The following is a 19,032-nucleotide window of genomic DNA, read 5'->3' on the forward strand; positions in this document are numbered from 1 at the left end:
TTTTACAGTATATTGCATAGTTCTTGGTTACATGAACATGTTGTTAATAAGAACATATGTTTATCCCTGTTAAAGTCAATATAACATGATACATTTATACAAACCGGGCTGTCAGAGGTAAATAACTTATCACACGCAAGAACATATACAATGTGTTGTAATTTTGAACTGCAACCATACTTGATAAAAGTTAATATAAATAAATTCAGAAACAGGACATATGTATATTAAAAGTTTCATCTCATAGATGTGAAGTTGAAGCGGGAAGTTGGCATAAGCCTGAACAAATAACTCTTCAAGATAGAAAGTGTATTTTATCCAATGTTTTAGAAGATGAATTTCATTTCGTTGTGGATTACCTTTGAAGAATGGCTTATGAAACACATAAATTATACATGTGTATTGATAAATAATATTGGAGAAGACAAAATTTGTTGAATTAATGGTTCTGATATTGCTAAATATACTAACTTAGCCATGCATATTTATCATGCTTTCAAATTAATAAATGTAGTATAATATTACTAGTATGAGTAGATTTAACATGTATAACAATGATGTATATATGTATTGTCAAACTATCAAACAAAAAGTACATTATGGGGGAGTACATTATGTTACAACATACTTCAGGTACTTACATACTTTTATGAATTTTATACTGTTATCATCAGGTTTAATTTATTATTTTTCTATGAAATGAGAAAAAAAGGAGATCGATATAATTGTCTTTCAATAAACCCTTTTCTATATTCATTTAAATAGCTACATTTAAGTTCATTATCGATCGTTTGTCAACCGGAAGCGTTAATACATAGTAAACTGTATTGATGATTAAACATTATACAATCTTCACATTCAATATACCATCCCATTTTAAGGGCCCTAGGGGTGTTAACTATACAATTATCTTAGTAACGGTCGTGTAACGGTCCGGAAATACATTTGACAGATACTCGTCATTTTATTGATTAAGTTCAATACCGTTATGAAATATTATACTAATTAAACTGTATTTAGTTAAATCAAGGGAAACTATTTTCAGAGTTTGGATTTTATATTGAAATACTTTTCGACATAAGTGGGATAAAACGATGGACGTTATACACAGTGTTCAGTGATATTATATACTTTTAAAATTGTTAAATAATGAGTGGAAGTTTAATAAAAAACCCAGATCAAGAGAAAGCGTAGAAAACTTCTCAAAGCATAACATTCATTCTACGTGCATTCGAAAGAGCACCAACTATCAGGACATCACACAGTTATCTAATCGATAAGACATAACTACACATCAAGTCGGCTACATTGAAGATAAAGCATTTGCAAAAGTTTATTTATTTTATGATTAATACAGATATGAGAGTACATGATAACATAAACGTCTGCCTGTAACGATGAGATAATTATTAAGAGAATACTTATAGTGTTTGTAAGAAAATCATCGTTTGTTTCATGTTAGGCCATTCCATAAATTAACTTATAGATCGAAAGTCGAAAACACTACGGATATATGGAATTTGGCGTCGGACTGTTCAGATAGCAAGAGTGTTGGTTTAATAAGCGCTGTCACACAGATACTGAGAGTACCCTTAAATATGCATAATCTCTGAATTCATAAACTCAGCAACGCAGACATTTTGACCCAGGAGTTTTGTCCGAAATTAAAGATACGAGATAGGGAAATCTTAAGTGCGGAATTTTAGGTATATATATTATTGAACGATGTTTCGTCACTTGTGCATACAACTATGTTTTCTGCTGGGATTATCCAGCGTTATAGGTATGTTACTTTCGTATACATTTTGCATGTTCTTAAATAACTTCTGCATAAGTTTGCATTTCACAAAAAATGTCCGCATGTGCATACATATTAAAACTGTATGTCCGATCGGATTAGTTAATCCATAGTTTATTAAGTAAATATCCACCTTGTTCATAGACATGCGTACATGTAGTATATTGCATTTTGTTTGGTTCTTTGTATGTCATGATGAAATATTGTCATTGGAATAGATTTTTGATTTAAATATATTTTAACACATTTAAGATTGTGTTGTTTTTGTTTCAATAAGACCTTCCAATACTTCATGCATGACAGCCAAGGTGACGATGTTTATATGTTGACCTTTAATTAAAACAGATTAAGACTAAGACACCGCTTACTGAATAGGAATCTTAAAGGTAGCTCCGCTTACTGAATAGGAATCTTAAAGGGTACTCCGCTTACTGAATAGGAATCTTAAAGGGTGCTCCGCTTACTGAATAGGAATCTTAAAGGGTGCTCCGCTTACTGAATAGGAATCTTAAAGGGTGCTCCGCTTACTGAATAGGAATCTTAAAGGGTGCTCCGCTTACTGAATAGGAATCTTAAAGGGTGCTCCGCTTACTGAATAGGAATCTTAAAGGGTGCTCCGCTTACTGAATAGGAATCTTAAAGGGTGCTCCGCTTACTGAATAGGAATCTGAAAGGGTGCTCCGCTTACTGAATAGGAATCTTAAAGGGTGCTCCGCTTACTGAATAGGAATCTTAAAGGGTGCTCCGCTTACTGAATAGGAATCTTAAAGGGTGCTCCGCTTACTGAATAGGAATCTTAAAGGGTGCTCCGCTTACTGAATAGGAATCTTAAAGGGTACTCCGCTTACTGAATAGGAATCTTAAAGGGTGCTCCGCTTACTGAATAGGAATCTTAAAGGGTGCTCCGCTTACTGAATAGGAATCTTAAAGGGTACTCCGCTTACTGAATAGGAATCTTAAAGGGTGCTCCGCTTACTGAATAGGAATCTTAAAGGGTGCTCCGCTTACTGAATAGAAATCTTAAAGGGTGCTCCGCTTACTGAATAGGAATCTTAAAGGGTGCTCCGCTTACTGAATAGGAATCTTAAAGGGTGCTCCGCTTACTGAATAGGAATCTTAAAGGGTGCTCCGCTTACTGAATAGGAATCTTAAAGGGTACTCCGCTTACTGAATAGGAATCTTAAAGGGTGCTCCGCTTACTGAATAGGAATCTTAAAGACTAGAACAATATATTTCATCGAATTAACTACCTGGCGAAAGTATGTGTTGATTTATGCTCCTGAACTAACGGACGAGCGTTGGCGTCTGCATGCAACTCTTTTGTATTGTTTTATTTTTGATGATTCATGCATGCTGTAAAATCTCAGCTTCACTATAAAAAACGAATGTTACATTTTAAAATATTGTGTAATTTTAGCAGAACCGCAAATTCACGCATACTAATTACAGCACAGTTATCAGGGGGAGTATGTTCTTGACGTCCAAACAGTTATTATTCAACTTTAATACAAACGGCCAATATATTTGCGAGATTGATTATTATATGTGAAGTCACTATAGGGTTAATACACCTTTTTTTAGGTCGTTACCATCTGCAAAGGCCCGCAAAATGGTTTACAGCCCGACTGCGTAGCAAAAGATCAGATCGCAGATTTTCATATTTCCGTTCGAAAAATAATTATTTAGGCTACATAAAATATCATTTTTTAACTTAAATATAAACATATGCGGTCTAATTTTTGTCAGCAGTCTTATATAACTGGTTTCCATGGATTTTCGCAATGATTTGCTCGTTCCAAGACAAAAAAATCAAAATGTTCAATCTGTGAGAGTGCAGCCTTAATCTGTAAAACACTGTTTTCGCGGAATGTTTGTTCATCAAAGCCTTTCAAAGCAATTGCAATTTTTGAACAGGGTTGTTTTCAACCCTATTCAGTGTAGCCACAAACTCGACACTCACAACATAAAATGCATATTAATAGTAACACGTGTCGTCTGCCTCTTTTCCACCATAAATATAGTGAAAATATATGAGAAAGTGCAGACTATATTAATTGCAAGCTATGTTTCCATTAGCCGAGCTAGATTTGACAAAGCAAGAAGCAATCATAACGCAATATCTATTTTAATCATTTAATTTGTTGAACTTAAATAAAGATAATATTAAAGTAGTATCCCTGCGCCCAAAAATGAATGAACAATGAAACGTAATACTATTATAATAATTTTAAATACTTTTTATAGTGTACGTATAGACGGATGTTTGTGTATTTATTTTTGAAAAAGGCATTTCATTGAAATGAAATGAGTTATATTTGTTGCTGGTTTGGTGTAAATATGAGAAAATATCACGGATTTAATAACTTTTTTCGGTGTTTCATCTACAATTGTTTGAAATCAATTATTTTAATTTTGATCATTTTAATTAAGAAACTATTTATGTTTCATCTGTTGTATTTTCGAAGTTGTTTTGTTATTATGGATGATAAACTCTTGCTAATGAGTAAAGTTTGATATATATTTCATTTTCTTGGTTGGGAATAGCACAAGCATTCACCCTTTTTTATATTTTCATTTTCTATTATTAAACCCCTCACATTTACGGGGAGGAAGGCTTCGTGTTTCTATGCTGTTTCAATAATTCACCAGCCGTTGCATATTATCTTTTTATCGTTCCTCCCGGCTGAGAATCCATTTTTTATGTAAATAATGTATATATCATTTTAAAATACTTTTTTAAGATTTTAACAGTGGCCCTGAAAAGGATCGTTTTCAATTTCATAATTAGTATAGTCTGTGTTAATGCCAACATCTAATTACCAACCCGAAACGGTTTTAGTGTATATTTTAAATTCACCCTGGATGATCAACCAATTTCTATTTTATTTTCTTGGTTAAAAAATCCTTGGGAAGCCTAACTCGTATTGTAACACCATAGGATGGAATTATGCTGGGATTGGTTACATTCTCCATCCTGGTTTGCTTACACAGCGATATTTACTTTATTGTCAATAAAATATTAATTTGTCATTCACCATCATGCTTTAATAAACCTGGGGCGGCCCCGTGGTTGTTTTACACTGGGACTCTTACTCTAAGATTCGCTGTGCTACATATCAGCACCTTATTAATACACACATGATCGTGAATCATAATGGTGAAAACCCGTATAAAACCCGTATAAATTGGTATGTTTTCCTTATCCTTTCTCCTACCTGCTTAAACATATAGGTATACAACTATGTATAGTCTTAGTTATACATTTATTGACCGTGTGTACAGTAACACAATCACATTAAAATAAATATCCTAGAAAAGTGGCAAATGAAATTTAAATATATATTTCAAAAATGAACTTGCCTTCGAACGTGCTAAAGAAAGTAAATATTATTCTTATTTTGGGCTTATATATTAACCCTTTTTTCGGCGTTCATCGGATGAAAAAGAATTCGAAATACTACCCGGGAAGCTTATGCACCCATCTGCGTCTTTTGCGTAATGGTATCTACATTACTCGTGGTTCATTTCTGGCCGCGGACGTCGCGTACTAAAACACGATTGTTACCAACGGGAGCAATTTCGATTTCTATTTTATTTCCTTGGTTAAAAAATCCTTGGCAAGCCTAACTCATATTTTAACACAATAGGATGGAGTTATGCTGGGATTGGTTACATTCTCCATCCTGGTTTGCTTACACAGCGACATTTACTTTATTGTCAATAAAATATTAATTGGTCATTTACCATCATGCTTTAATAAACCTGGGGCGGCCCCGTGGTTGTTTTACACGGGGACTCTTACTTTAAGATTCGCTGTGCTACATATCAGCACCTTATTAATACACACATCATCGTGAATCATAATGGTGAAAACCCGTATAAAACCCTGTTCATGCAGCGCTATCAGCGCTTTGATTTTAAAAGCTGAAACGTTAAATAATTTATTGGGCATCTAACAACGAGTGGTTCATAAGTATATTCGTTAAACAAGGCAATGTGTAGGGGCTATCGTTCTTTTCTTGTTATTAATGCAAATAAATGGACAAGAGTCATCGTTTTTTAAAATGATATTAAAGTAGAACTCGTATATTACAAAATCATCATTTTTTGTCAAAAAAAAAATATATGCGGTGTGAGCATGTCCTTTCATCTTTGCAAGAACTATGTAGATCGTGTCGAACTGTGTGTGCGGTGACGAACTGTACTAAGACTATACTAAGACTAGGTTCGTCTGTATATCCTTCAAATGTTTTCCTTATCCTTTCTCCTACCTGCTTAAACATATAGTACAACTATGTATAGTCTTAGTTATACATTTATTACCTGTGTGTACAGTAACACAATCACATTAAAATAAATATCCTAGAAAAGTGGCAAATAAAAATTAAAATATATATTTCAAAAATGAACTTGCCTTCGAATGTGCTAAAGAAAGTAAATATTATTCTTATTTGGGCTTATATATTAACCCTTTTTTCGGCGTTCATCGGGTGAAAAAGAATTCGAAATACTACTCGGGAAGCTTATGCACCCATCTTCGTCTTTTGCGTAATGGCATCTACATTAATCGTGTTTCATTTCTGGCCGCGGACGTCGCGTACTAAAACACGATTGTTACCACCGGGAGCAATTTCATTCCGTAATTGAAGCACACTAGCTGGTGCGCCGGTAATGGGTAATTGACGCACCAGGTATTACGGTATTTAGTAACACTAGCTGCTGCGCCGTTAATGGATAATTGACGCACCAGGGGTAACGGTATTTAGTAACACTAGCTGGTGCGCCGGTAATGGATAATTGACGCACCAGGTATTACGGTATTTAGTAAAACACGCAACACATACCAGGAAAATTAGGTCAATACTTAAAACAAGTGTATCTTCACGATAGTTTCTTTCACCAGAATCCAACTGGATTTACATGTGGAAATATAGTTTTAAATGGCTGCTTTTACCGAACTGACAGATTGCCTCCTTTACCATCTTTCTAGGGAATTTGAAAGACAAATCTTGTTTTATAACTATATTGCTTTTAACATCTCAGTTGCCGCGTCCGCAAAACTGCCCTACCCGTACGTGTTGGAGGCTGAACATCACGTGCTCTCGGGCCGGATCTTTCACGATGCACTGCCGGGGGTGCGCGTGCCAATGGAGACGGAGACGCGACCGGAAGATACACCACAGGATGCCTCGGCGGAAGGAAGCGGAGGGTTCCTGAGGATCACGTACCATAAAGTAACGGAGGTGCCAACGACGGTGAGCACTGACTAGAAATTAACGAACGAATTAATTGATGTTTTTTTTAATATATTCTGTGTCGTTTGCTTTTAAGTACTTGAACGACATATATACGAAGTATATTCTGTACACTATTAATCACTAAAATATCTAATATTGCAAAATGTTATACTGGGCCCTCCATTTGAAATAATTTAGCTTTGCTAGTATTTCACAGAGTAACCACTCATTCTAATGACAAATGTGACGATAATTTCAGCACAAGTTGAGCACACTGCATACCAGCCCGGATACAACCGTCACTGAGGATCCGAATGTGCAGGTGACAACAAGCACAGGTAACTCCTCGCCAAACGATGTACCACAACTGGCCCTATCTCCCTTTTTGGTCATCAGTTCCATTTTATGGTTACTGCATTACGATTAACATTCTCCATTAGGTGTCTGTTAACACGTCACTATTCGGAATGTTTATTTAAGCTTGAACCAAGCATTTGCACACAGACAAATCGTCCACACACACCTCTGCATACCGGCAAGCCGTACATACAGCTCCATGTACACCGGCAAGCCGTACATACAGCTCCATGTACACTGGCAAGCCGCACGTACAGTTCCATGTACACCGGCAAGCCGTACGTACAGTTCCATGTACACTGGCAAGCCGTACGTACAGTTTCATGTACACCGGCAAACCGTACGTACAGTTCCATGTACACCGGCAAGCCGTACGTACAGATCCATGTACACCGGCAAGCCGTACGTACAGTACCATGTACACCGGCAAGCCTTACGTACAGTTCCATGTTCACCGGCAAGCCGTACGTACAGTTCCATGTACGCCGGTAAGCCGTACGTACAGTTCCATGAACACCGGCAAGCCGTACATACAGCTCCATGTACACCGGCAAGCCGTACGTACAGTTCCATGTACACCGGCAAGCCGTACATACAGCTCCATGCACACCGGCAAGCCGTACGTACAGCACCTGCACACCGGCAGCAGTACATACAGCACTTTGCACATCGGCAGGCCGTACTTACAGCTCCATGCTTAACGGCAAGTCGTATGTACGTAAAGCACCTTGCACACCGGCAAGCCGTACGTACAGTTCCATGCACACCGGCAAGCCGTACGTACAGCACCTGCACATCGGCAAGCAGTACATACAGCACTTTGCACACCTGCAGGCCGTACTAACAGCTCCATGCTCAACGGCAAGCCGTACGTACAGCACGTTGCACTCCGGCAAGCCGTACGTATAGCTCAAATGCACACCGGAAAGCCGTACGTACAGCACCCGCACACCAGCAAGCCGTACGTACAGCACAATGCACACCGTCAAGCCGTACATACAGCTCCATGCCTAACGGCAAGCCTTACGTACATCATCTTGCACACCGGCAAGCCGTACTTACAGCTACATGCACATCGGCAAGCCGTACGCACAGCACCCTGCACACTGGCAAACCGTACCTACAGCTACATGCACACCGGCAAGCCATACGCACAGCTCCATACACACCGGCAAGCCGTACGTACAGTTCCATGTACGCCGGCAAGCCGTACGTACAGTTCCATGAACACCGGCAAGCCGTACATACAGCTCCATGTACACCGGCAAGCCGTACGTACAGTTCCATGTACACCGGCAAGCCGTACATACAGCTCCATGCACACCGGCAAGCCGTACGTACAGCACCTGCACACCGGCAGCAGTACATACAGCACTTTGCACATCGGCAGGCCGTACTTACAGCTCCATGCTTAACGGCAAGTCGTATGTACGTAAAGCACCTTGCACACCGGCAAGCCGTACGTACAGTTCCATGCACACCGGCAAGCCGTACGTACAGCACCTGCACATCGGCAAGCAGTACATACAGCACTTTGCACACCTGCAGGCCGTACTAACAGCTCCATGCTCAACGGCAAGCCGTACGTACAGCACGTTGCACTCCGGCAAGCCGTACGTATAGCTCAAATGCACACCGGAAAGCCGTACGTACAGCACCCGCACACCAGCAAGCCGTACGTACAGCACAATGCACACCGTCAAGCCGTACATACAGCTCCATGCCTAACGGCAAGCCTTACGTACATCATCTTGCACACCGGCAAGCCGTACTTACAGCTACATGCACATCGGCAAGCCGTACGCACAGCACCCTGCACACTGGCAAACCGTACCTACAGCTACATGCACACCGGCAAGCCATACGCACAGCTCCATACACACCGGCAAGCCGTACGTACATCACCTTGCACACCGGCAAACCGTACGCACAGCGCCATGCACACCGTCAAGCTGTACGTACAGTACTTTGCACACCGGCAAGCAGTACGTACATCACCTTGCACACCGACAAGCAGTACGTACATCACCTTGCACACCGGCAAGCCGTACGCACAGCACCTTGCACACCGGCAAGCCGTACGTGCATCACCTTGCACACCGGCAAGCCGTACGTTCAGCACCCTGCACACCGACTAGCCGTACGTACATCACCTTGCATACCGGCAATCAGTAGGTACAGCACCTTGCACACCGGCAAGGCGTACGTACATCACTTTGCACACCGGCAAGCCGTACGCACAGCACCTTGCACACCGGCAATCCGTACGTACAACACCCTGCACACCGGCTAGCCGTACGTACATCACCTTGGACACCGGCAATCAGAACGTACAGCACCTTGCACACCGTCAAGGCGTACGTACAGCACTTTGCACACCTGCAAGCTGTACGCACATCACCTTGCACACTGGCAAGCCGTACGTACAGCTCCATGCACACCGGCAAACCGTACGCACAGCACCATGCACACCGGCAAGCCGTACGTACAGCTCCATTAACACCGGCAAGCCTTACGTACATCACCTTGCACACCGGCAATTAGAACGTAAAGCACTTTGCACACCGGCAAGGCGTACATACAACATCCTGAACACCGGCAAGCCGTACCTACAGCTCCATGCCAACCGGCAAACCATACGCACAGCTCCATGCATACCGGCAAGCCGTACGTACATCACCTTGCACACCGGCAAACCGTACGCACAGCTCCATGTACACCGGCAAGCCGTACGTAGAGCACCCTGCACACCAGCAAGCCGTACGTACAGTACTTTGCACACCGGCAAGCTGTACGTACAGCACCCGGCACACCGGCAAGCCCTACGGACAGTACTTTGCACACCGGCAAGCAGTACTACATCACCTTGCACACCGGCAAGCCGTACGCACAGCACCTTGCACACCAGCAAGCCGTACGTTTAGCCCCCTAAACACCGGCTAGCCTTACGTACATCACCTTGCACACCGCAATCAGTACGTACAGCACACCAGGAAGGCGTACGTACAGCACTTTGCACACCGGCAAGCCGTACGCACAGCACCTTGAACACCAGCAAGCCGTACGTACAGCACCTTGCACACCGGCAAGCCGTACGTACAGCTCCATACACACCGGCAAACCGTACGTACAGCACCATGCACACCGGCAAGCCGTACGTACAGCTCATTGCACACCGGCAATCAGTACGTAATGCACCTTGCACACCGGCAATCAGTACGTACAGCACTTTGCACACCGGCAAGTCATACGCACAGCACCTGCACACCGGCAATCCGTACGTACAGCACCATGCACACGGGCAAGCCTGACGTACATCACCTTTCACACCGGCAATTAGTACGTACAGCACCTTGCATACCGGCAAGGCGTACGTACAGCACCCTGCACACCGGCAAGCCGTACCTACAGATCAATGCAAACGGCAAGCCATGGGCACAGCTCCATGCATACCGGCAAGCCGTACGTACATCACCTTGCACACCGGCAAACCGTACGCACAGCTCCATGCACACCGGCAAGCCTTACGTACAGCACCCTGCACACCAGTAAGCCGTACGTACAGTACTTTGCACACCGGCAAGCTGTACGTACAACACCCTGCACACCAGCAAGCCATACGGACAGTACTTTGCACATCGGCAAGCAGTACGTACATCACCTTGCACACCGGCAAGCCGTTCGCACAGCACCTTGCACACCGGCAAGCCGTACTTACATCACCTTGCACACCGGCAAGTTGTACGTTTAGCCTCCTGAACACCGGCTAGCCTTACGTACATCACCTTGCACACCGCAATCAGTACGTACAGCACACCGGGAAGGCGTACGTACAGCACTTTGCACACCGGCAAGCCGTACGCACAGCACCTTGCACACCGGCAAGCCGTACGTACAGCACCTTGCACACCGGCAAGCCGTACGCACAGCTCCATGCACACCGGCAAGCTGTACGCACAGCATCCTGCACACCGGCAAGCTGTACGTACAGTACTTTGCAAACCGGCAAGCCTTACGAACATCACCTTGCACACCGGCAAGCCGTTCGCACAGCACCTTGCACACCGGCAAGCCGTACGTTAATCATCCTGCACACCGGCAAGCCGTACGTTCAGCACCCTGAACACCGGCTAGCCGTACATACATCACCTTGCACACCGGCAAGCTGTACATACAGCTCCATGTACACCGGCAAGCCGTACGTACAGTTCAATGTACACCGGCAAGCCGTACATACAGCTCCATGCACACCGGCAAGCCGTACGTACAGCACCTGCACACCGGCAGCAGTACATACAGCACTTTGTACATCGGCAGGCCGTACTTACAGCTCCATGCTCTACAGCAAGCCGTACGTACGTAATGCACCTTGCACACCGGCAAGCCGTACGTGCAGCTCCATGTACACCGGCAAGCCGTAAGTACAGCACCTGCACACCGGCAAGCAGTACATACAGCACTTTGCACACCTGCAGGCCGTACTAACAGCTCCATGCTCAACAGCAAGCCTTACGTACAGCACGTTGCACACCGGCAAGCCGTACGTACAGCTCAAATGCACACCGGAACACCGTACCTACAGCACACGCACACCGTCAAGCCGGACGTACAGCACCATGCACACCGTCAAGCCGTACATACAGCTCCATGTCTACCGGCAAGCCTTACGTACAGCACCTTGCACACGGGCAAGCCGTACCTACAGCTACATGCACACCGGCAAGCCGTACGTACAGCACCCAGCACACCGGCAAGCCGTACGTACAGCACCCTGCACACCGGCAAACCGTACCTACAGCTACAGGCACACCAGCTAGCCATACGCACAGCTCCATGCACACCGGCAAGCCGTACGTACTGCACCTTGCACACCGGCAAGCCGTACGCACAACGCCATGCACACCGTCAAGCTGTACGCACAGCACCCTGCACACCGGCAAGATGTACCTACAGTTCCATGCACACCGGCAAGCCGTGAGTACAGCAATTTGCACACCGGCAAGCCGTACGTGCATCACCTTGCACACTGGCAAGCGTACGTACAGCACCCTGCACACCGGCAAGCCGTAGCTACAGCTCCATGCACACCGGCAAGCCGTAAGTACAGCACTTTGCACACCGGCAAGCCGTACGTGCATCACCTTGCACACTGGCAAGTGTACGTACAGCACCTTGCACACCGGCAAGCCGAATGTGCCTCACCTTGCACACCGGCAAGCCGTACGCACAGCACCTTGTACACCGGCAAGCCGAATGTGCCTCACCTTGCACACCGGCAAGCCGTACGCACAGCACCTTGTACACCGGCAAGCTGTACGTACAGCTCCTTGCACACCGGCAAGCAGTACGAACAGCACCTTGCACACCGGCAAGCCGTACCTACAGCTCCATGCACGCCGGCAAGGCGTACGTACAGCAATTTTCACACCTGCAAGCCGTACGAACAGCACCATGCACACCGGCAAGCCGTACGTACAGCTCATTGCACACCGGCAATCAGTACGTAATGCATCTTGCTCACCGGCAATCAGTACGTACAGCACTTTGCACACCGGCAAGTCATACGCACAGCACCATGCACACCGGCAATCCGTACGTACAACACCATGCACACGGGCAAGTCTGACGTACATCACCTTTCACACCGGCAATTAGTACGTACAGCACCTTGCATACCGGCAAGGCGTACGTACAGCACCCTGCACACCGGCAAGCCGTACCTACAGATCAATCCAACCGCAAGCCATGGACACAGCTCCATGCATACCGGCAAGCCGTACGTACATCACCTTGCACACCGGCAAACCGTACGCACAGCTCCATGCACACCGGCAAGCCGTACGTACAGCACCCTGCACACCGGTAAGCCGTACGTACAGTACTTTGCACACCGGCAAGCTGTACGTACAACACCCTGCACACCAGCAAGCCATAAGGACAGTACTTTGCACATCGGCAAGCAGTACGTACATCACCTTGCACACCGGCAAGCCGTTCGCACAGCACCTTGCACACCGGCAAGCCGTTCTTACATCACCTTGCACACCGGCAAGCCGTACGTTTAGCCTCCTGAACACCGGCTAGCCTTACGTACATCACCTTGCACACCGCAATCAGTACGTACAGCACACCGGGAAGGCGTACGTACAGCACTTTGCACACCGGCAAGCCGTACGCACAGCACCTTGCACACCGGCAAGCCGTACGTACAGCACCTTGCACAACGGCAAGCCGTACGTACAACTCCATACACACCGGCAAACCGTACGTACAGCACCATGCACACCGGCAAGCCGTACGTACAGCCCATTGCACACCGGCAAGCCTTACGTACATCACCTTGCTCACCGGCAATCAGTACGTAGAGCACCTTGCACACCGGCAATCAGTACGTACAGCACTTTGCACACCGGCCAGCCATACGCACAGCACCATGCACACCGGCAAGCCGTACGTACAGCACCATACACACGGGCAAGCATTACGTACATCACCTTTCACACCGGCAATCAGTACTTACAGCACCTTGCATACCGGCAAGGCGTACGTACAGCACCCTGCACACAGGCAAGCCGTAACTACAGATCCATGAAAACGGCAAGCCATGGGCACAGCTCCATTCATACCGGAAAGCCGTATGTACAGCACCTTGCACACCTGCAAACCGTACGCACAGCTCCATGCACACCGGCAAGCTGTACGTACAGCATCCTGCACACCGGCAAGCTGTACGTTAAGCACCCTGCACACTGGCAAGACATACGTACAGTACTTTGCAAACCGGCAAGCAGTACGTACATCACCTTGCACACCGGCAAGCCGTTCGCACAGCACCTTGCACACCGGCAAGCCGTACGTTAATCATCCTGCACACCGGCAAGCCGTACGTTCAGCACCCTGAACAACGGCTAGCCGTACATACATCACCTTGCACACCGGCAAGCTGTACATACAGCTCCATGTACACCGGCAAGCCGTACGTACAGTTCAATGTACACCGGCAAGCCGTACATACAGCTCCATGCACACCGGCAAGCCGTACGTACAGCACCTGCACACCTGCAGCAGTACATACAGCACTTTGTACATCGGCAGGCCGTACTTACAGCTCCATGCTCTACAGCAAGCCGTACGTACGTAATGCACCTTGCACACCGGCAAGCCGTACGTACAGCTCCATGTACACCGGCAAGCCGTAAGTACAGCACCTGCACACCGGCAAGCAGTACATACAGCACTTTGCACACCTGCAGGCCGTACTAACAGCTCCATGCTCAACAGCAAGCCTTACGTACAGAACGTTGCACACCGGCAAGCCGTACGTACAGCTCAAATGCACACCGGAACACCGTACCTACAGCACCCGCACACCGTCAAGCCGGACGTACAGCACCATGCACACCGTCAAGCCGTACATACAGCTCCATGTCTACCGGCAAGCCTTACGTACAGCACCTTGCACACGGGCAAGCCGTACCTACAGCTACATGCACACCGGCAAGCCGTACGTACAGCAACCTGCACACCGGCAAGCCGTACGTACAGCACCCTGCACACCGGCAAACCGTACCTACAGCTACAGGCACACCGGCAAGCCGTACGTGCAGCTCCATGCACACCGGCAAGCCGTACGTACAGCACCTTGCACACCGGCAAGCCGTACGCACAACGCCATGCACACCGTCAAGCTGTACGCACAGCACCCTGCACACCGGCAAGATGTACCTACAGTTCCATGCACACCGGCAAGCCGTGAGTACAGCAATTTGCACACCGGCAAGCCGTACGTGCATCACCTTGCACACTGGCAAGCGTACGTACAGCACCCTGCACACCGGCAAGCCGTAGCTACAGCTCCATGCACACCGGCAAGCCGTAAGTACAGCACTTTGCACACCGGCAAGCCGTACGTGCATCACCTTGCACACTGGCAAGCGTACGTACAGCACCTTGCACACCGGCAAGCCGAATGTGCATCACCTTGCACACCGGCAAGCCGTACGCACAGCACCTTGTACACCGGCAAGCTGTACGTACAGCTCCTTGCACACCGGCAAGCAGTACGAACAGCACCTTGCACACCGGCAAGCCAGTCCTACAGCTCCATGCACGCCGGCAAGGCGTACGTACAGCAATTTTCACACCTGCAAGCCGTACGAACAGCACCATGCACACCGGCAAGCCGTACGTAGAGCACCATGCACACCGGCAAGCCGTTCGTACAGCTCCATGCACACCTGCAAGCCGTACGTACATCACCTTGCACACCGGTAAGCCGTACGTTCAGCACCCTGCACACCGACTAGCCATACGTACATCACTTTGCACACCGGCAAGGAGTACAAACAGCACCTTGCACACCGGCAATCCGTACGTACAGCACCCTGCACACCGGCTAGCAGTACATACATCCCCTTGCACACCGGCAATCAGTACGTACAGCACCTTGCACACCGGCAAGCCGTACGTACATCACCTTGCACACCGGCAAGCCGTACGCACATCACCTTGTACACCGGCAAGCCGTACGTACATCAACCTGCACACCGGCAAGCCGTACGTACAGCACCTTGCACACCGGCAAGCCGTACGTACAGCACCTTGCACACCGGCAAGCCGGACGTACAGCACCTTTCACACCGGCAAGCCGTATGTACAGCACCTTGCACCCCGGCAAGCCGTACGTACATCACCTTGCACAACGGCAAGCCGTACGTACATCACATTGCACACCGGCAAGGAGTACGTACAGCACTTTGCACACCGGCAAGGAGTACGTACAGCACCTTGCGCACCGGCAAGCCGTACGTACAACACCTTGCACACCGGCAAAGAGTACGTACAGCACTTTGCACTCCGGCAAGGAGTACGTATAGCACCTTGCACACCGGCAAGGAGTACGTACAGCACTTTAAATACCGGCAAGCCGGACGTACAGCACCTTGCACACCGGCAAGGAGTACGTACAGCACTTTGCACACCGGCAAGGAGTACGTATAGCACCCTGCACACCGGCAAGGAGTACGTACAGCACTTTGCACACCGGCAAGCCGTACGTGCACACCGGCAAGCCGTATATACAGCACCCTGCACACCGGCAATCCGTATATACAGCACCCTGCACACCGGTAAGCCGTATATAAAGCAACCTGCACGCCGGCAAGCCGTATGTACAGCACCATGTACACCGGCAAGCCGTACGTACAGCACCTTGCACACCGGCAAGCCGTACATACAGCACCTTGCACACCGGCAAGCCGTACATACAGCACCCTGCATACCGGCAAACCGTACATACAACACACTGCTCACCGGCAAGCCGCACGTACAGCACTTTACACAAAGACACAACGTACATGCAACACAGACACATCGTACATACAACACATAGTGTGTACTTTTAATAAAATAAGGATTATTTTGATTTTAAACAACTTTAAATTTAAAGTTGAATTTTGATATTATTGGAAATTCAAATGACAACCCATATTTATTACCTTATATTTCACCGTCTAACGATATAAAGGTTCCAAATTTGGAATCCTGCTGCCGTTAATTTTGTTTTTATGGAAAAAGTTTTATTTAATACACAAATGTAATTGATTAATTGCACTGTAAAACTGCTTTATCTCTTTTTTCGTACTAAATGGACATAGATATGGCTCTTGAAGCTTTCATGAATTCGTAATAATATGTAAGCATTCTGTTGACAATCTGCATATTTTGTTCTGAAATGAAGAAATGTAATCTTTGAAATTTATTCAAAACATTCAACCAATTTAAACGGATAGATCATGATAAACGTGTTTCTTAGGAATACTTAGTGAAAATGTATTGAGTAATAAAAGAGAAAATCAAATGATTTTACTTTGAATTAGATAAGGTAAAATAAAACTGTTAAGTTTGCATTGGTTCGCTTGAGTCACATCTATCGTATCAGATGGATACCGACATACATGGATGTAAATGAAAGTTAATTGTAATAAATCTGTACGTGAGGTTAGATAAGCATTGTACGCATCCATGAAGCTGATTTGAACCGACTTTACAAAGCTATACTGTTTAATCATACATAAACGCGCATGATAGTTTTAGTGATCATAACCGCGGATTTCTATGCATGTATGTATACATGTATTAAAATGACTGCATTTCAAATATTATAACAATACATTGACATTTAACGGAAGATACGATTTTTTGTAACTTCGTGTACATGATTTCTTTAAATCGCATTTATTTAATATCTTAAATAGGTTTATTAAGAAACCTAAAACTGATTCATCAAATATGTATGTGCCCTCAAGCCTAATTATATCACGTGTAATAAACGCTCTCTTGTAAAGTCGCTTATACCGACACCACACTGAAACTGACGGCTTGCTTGAGCTGGATATAAATAGTTGAAATACATACTTTATATAGTATATTGAATAAACAACATGATTTATTTGACCAACAAAACATAGTGTATGGAAGTCCAAGTAATATATTTCCAAAGATAGTAAGTATATTGAAACGCAGCTTGCTTTTTGTGATCGATAAGTATACATTGATGAATATATTTTTCAGAAACCACCGGGACTCACACACAGGGGGAAACAGCAAAACTAACAAGCGAAAAGGACAGCGAGCCCGCAACAACTCGCCAAAGTTTTGTGCCAACCAGAAACACGATCACGAATCCGGGCAGCCCGGCACTGACCGACGAACAGAGCGACTATGTACAAGATGAGATAGCAGATACAGCGATTGTAAAAATATTTCCACAAAATGTTCAACCCGCCCCACATATACACAGCAAGATTCACCTCATTCATTCATCACACCTTCATCATAAGGTTGTTGACCATAGAGTCCATAAAAGAAATGCAGTAGAACACTTTAACATCAACGCTTATCCAGTAAATATCGATAAAACTGTCGGTATAGACAGTTACAGTAACCGTGATAATGGCGGTGTTGACATTGGTGTACATAATCCTGACTTTGATCCAGAGAAAGCCTTCCGAAACGAGCTTGATCTAATTAATGATGCAGAAAATAGAATAGGTGTTTTTATAAGACAGAAAAGGAACGTACAAGAAGCCGAGGCACAGGCAGTGCGCTCTGATCCACTAGCTGAACATTTCGTTGTGAAAGAGACGACCGCGTTTACTGTCGACAAGGAAGGCTACATTATTGTGGATGATTCAGAAATTCTTGCTGAGCACAGTTTGATTGATTTTTTCGTAAGTACAAGTAGTGTTGTTGCATTTTTAATTCACCTAGTAGTTGATCTATAAAGCAATAGCCGATCCATCACAGGTCTCTGGTTAGCATGTACTTTGTTTGATCAAGTACTTGGTTTAGTTCTACATTATTCAACGGCGGTCAGCCTTAAAATGGTAAGTTTTAGAATAGTTGAATCATTTGTAACGAGATGAAATCATATTAGCGGTAACACACACTATTAATGCACCAGGTCCGGGGGTATACCATACCGGTGATAGCCGGGGAAATGGGCCGTGTTTTTACCTTCCCGGTGGCCCCGCAGTGCCGGTGAGTGCGGTGGTTTTGTCTTCTTAAAATATAGCGGAGAATTGGGCCTTACCTAGAGTCCCTGTGGTGCGGGGACATTAGGATTTTACCATCAGTTCG

General features: G+C 45.7%; 1 protein-coding gene across 2 annotated transcripts in view; it reads left to right on the top strand.

Moving 5' to 3' along the window:
* Positions 1-602: 602 nt before the first annotated feature.
* LOC128245678 (uncharacterized) overlaps positions 603-19,032 on the top strand; it is a 31,577-nt gene continuing 13,147 nt past the window's right edge. The window contains exons 1-4 of one of the 2 annotated variants that reach the window (XM_052963901.1): positions 603-633; positions 6,842-7,053; positions 7,295-7,373; positions 17,965-18,623. In XM_052963901.1, coding sequence (XP_052819861.1) covers positions 615-633; positions 6,842-7,053; positions 7,295-7,373; positions 17,965-18,623 — 969 coding nt within the window. In that variant the 5' untranslated portion in view covers positions 603-614. Of the gene's footprint in view, positions 634-1,418; positions 1,784-6,841; positions 7,054-7,294; positions 7,374-17,964; positions 18,624-19,032 lie in introns of those variants that run through there. The other variant, XM_052963900.1, reaches the window with a different exon arrangement.

Source organism: Mya arenaria, chromosome 9 (assembly GCF_026914265.1).
Source record: "Mya arenaria isolate MELC-2E11 chromosome 9, ASM2691426v1".
NCBI classification, from domain to species: Eukaryota; Metazoa; Mollusca; class Bivalvia; order Myida; family Myidae; genus Mya; species Mya arenaria.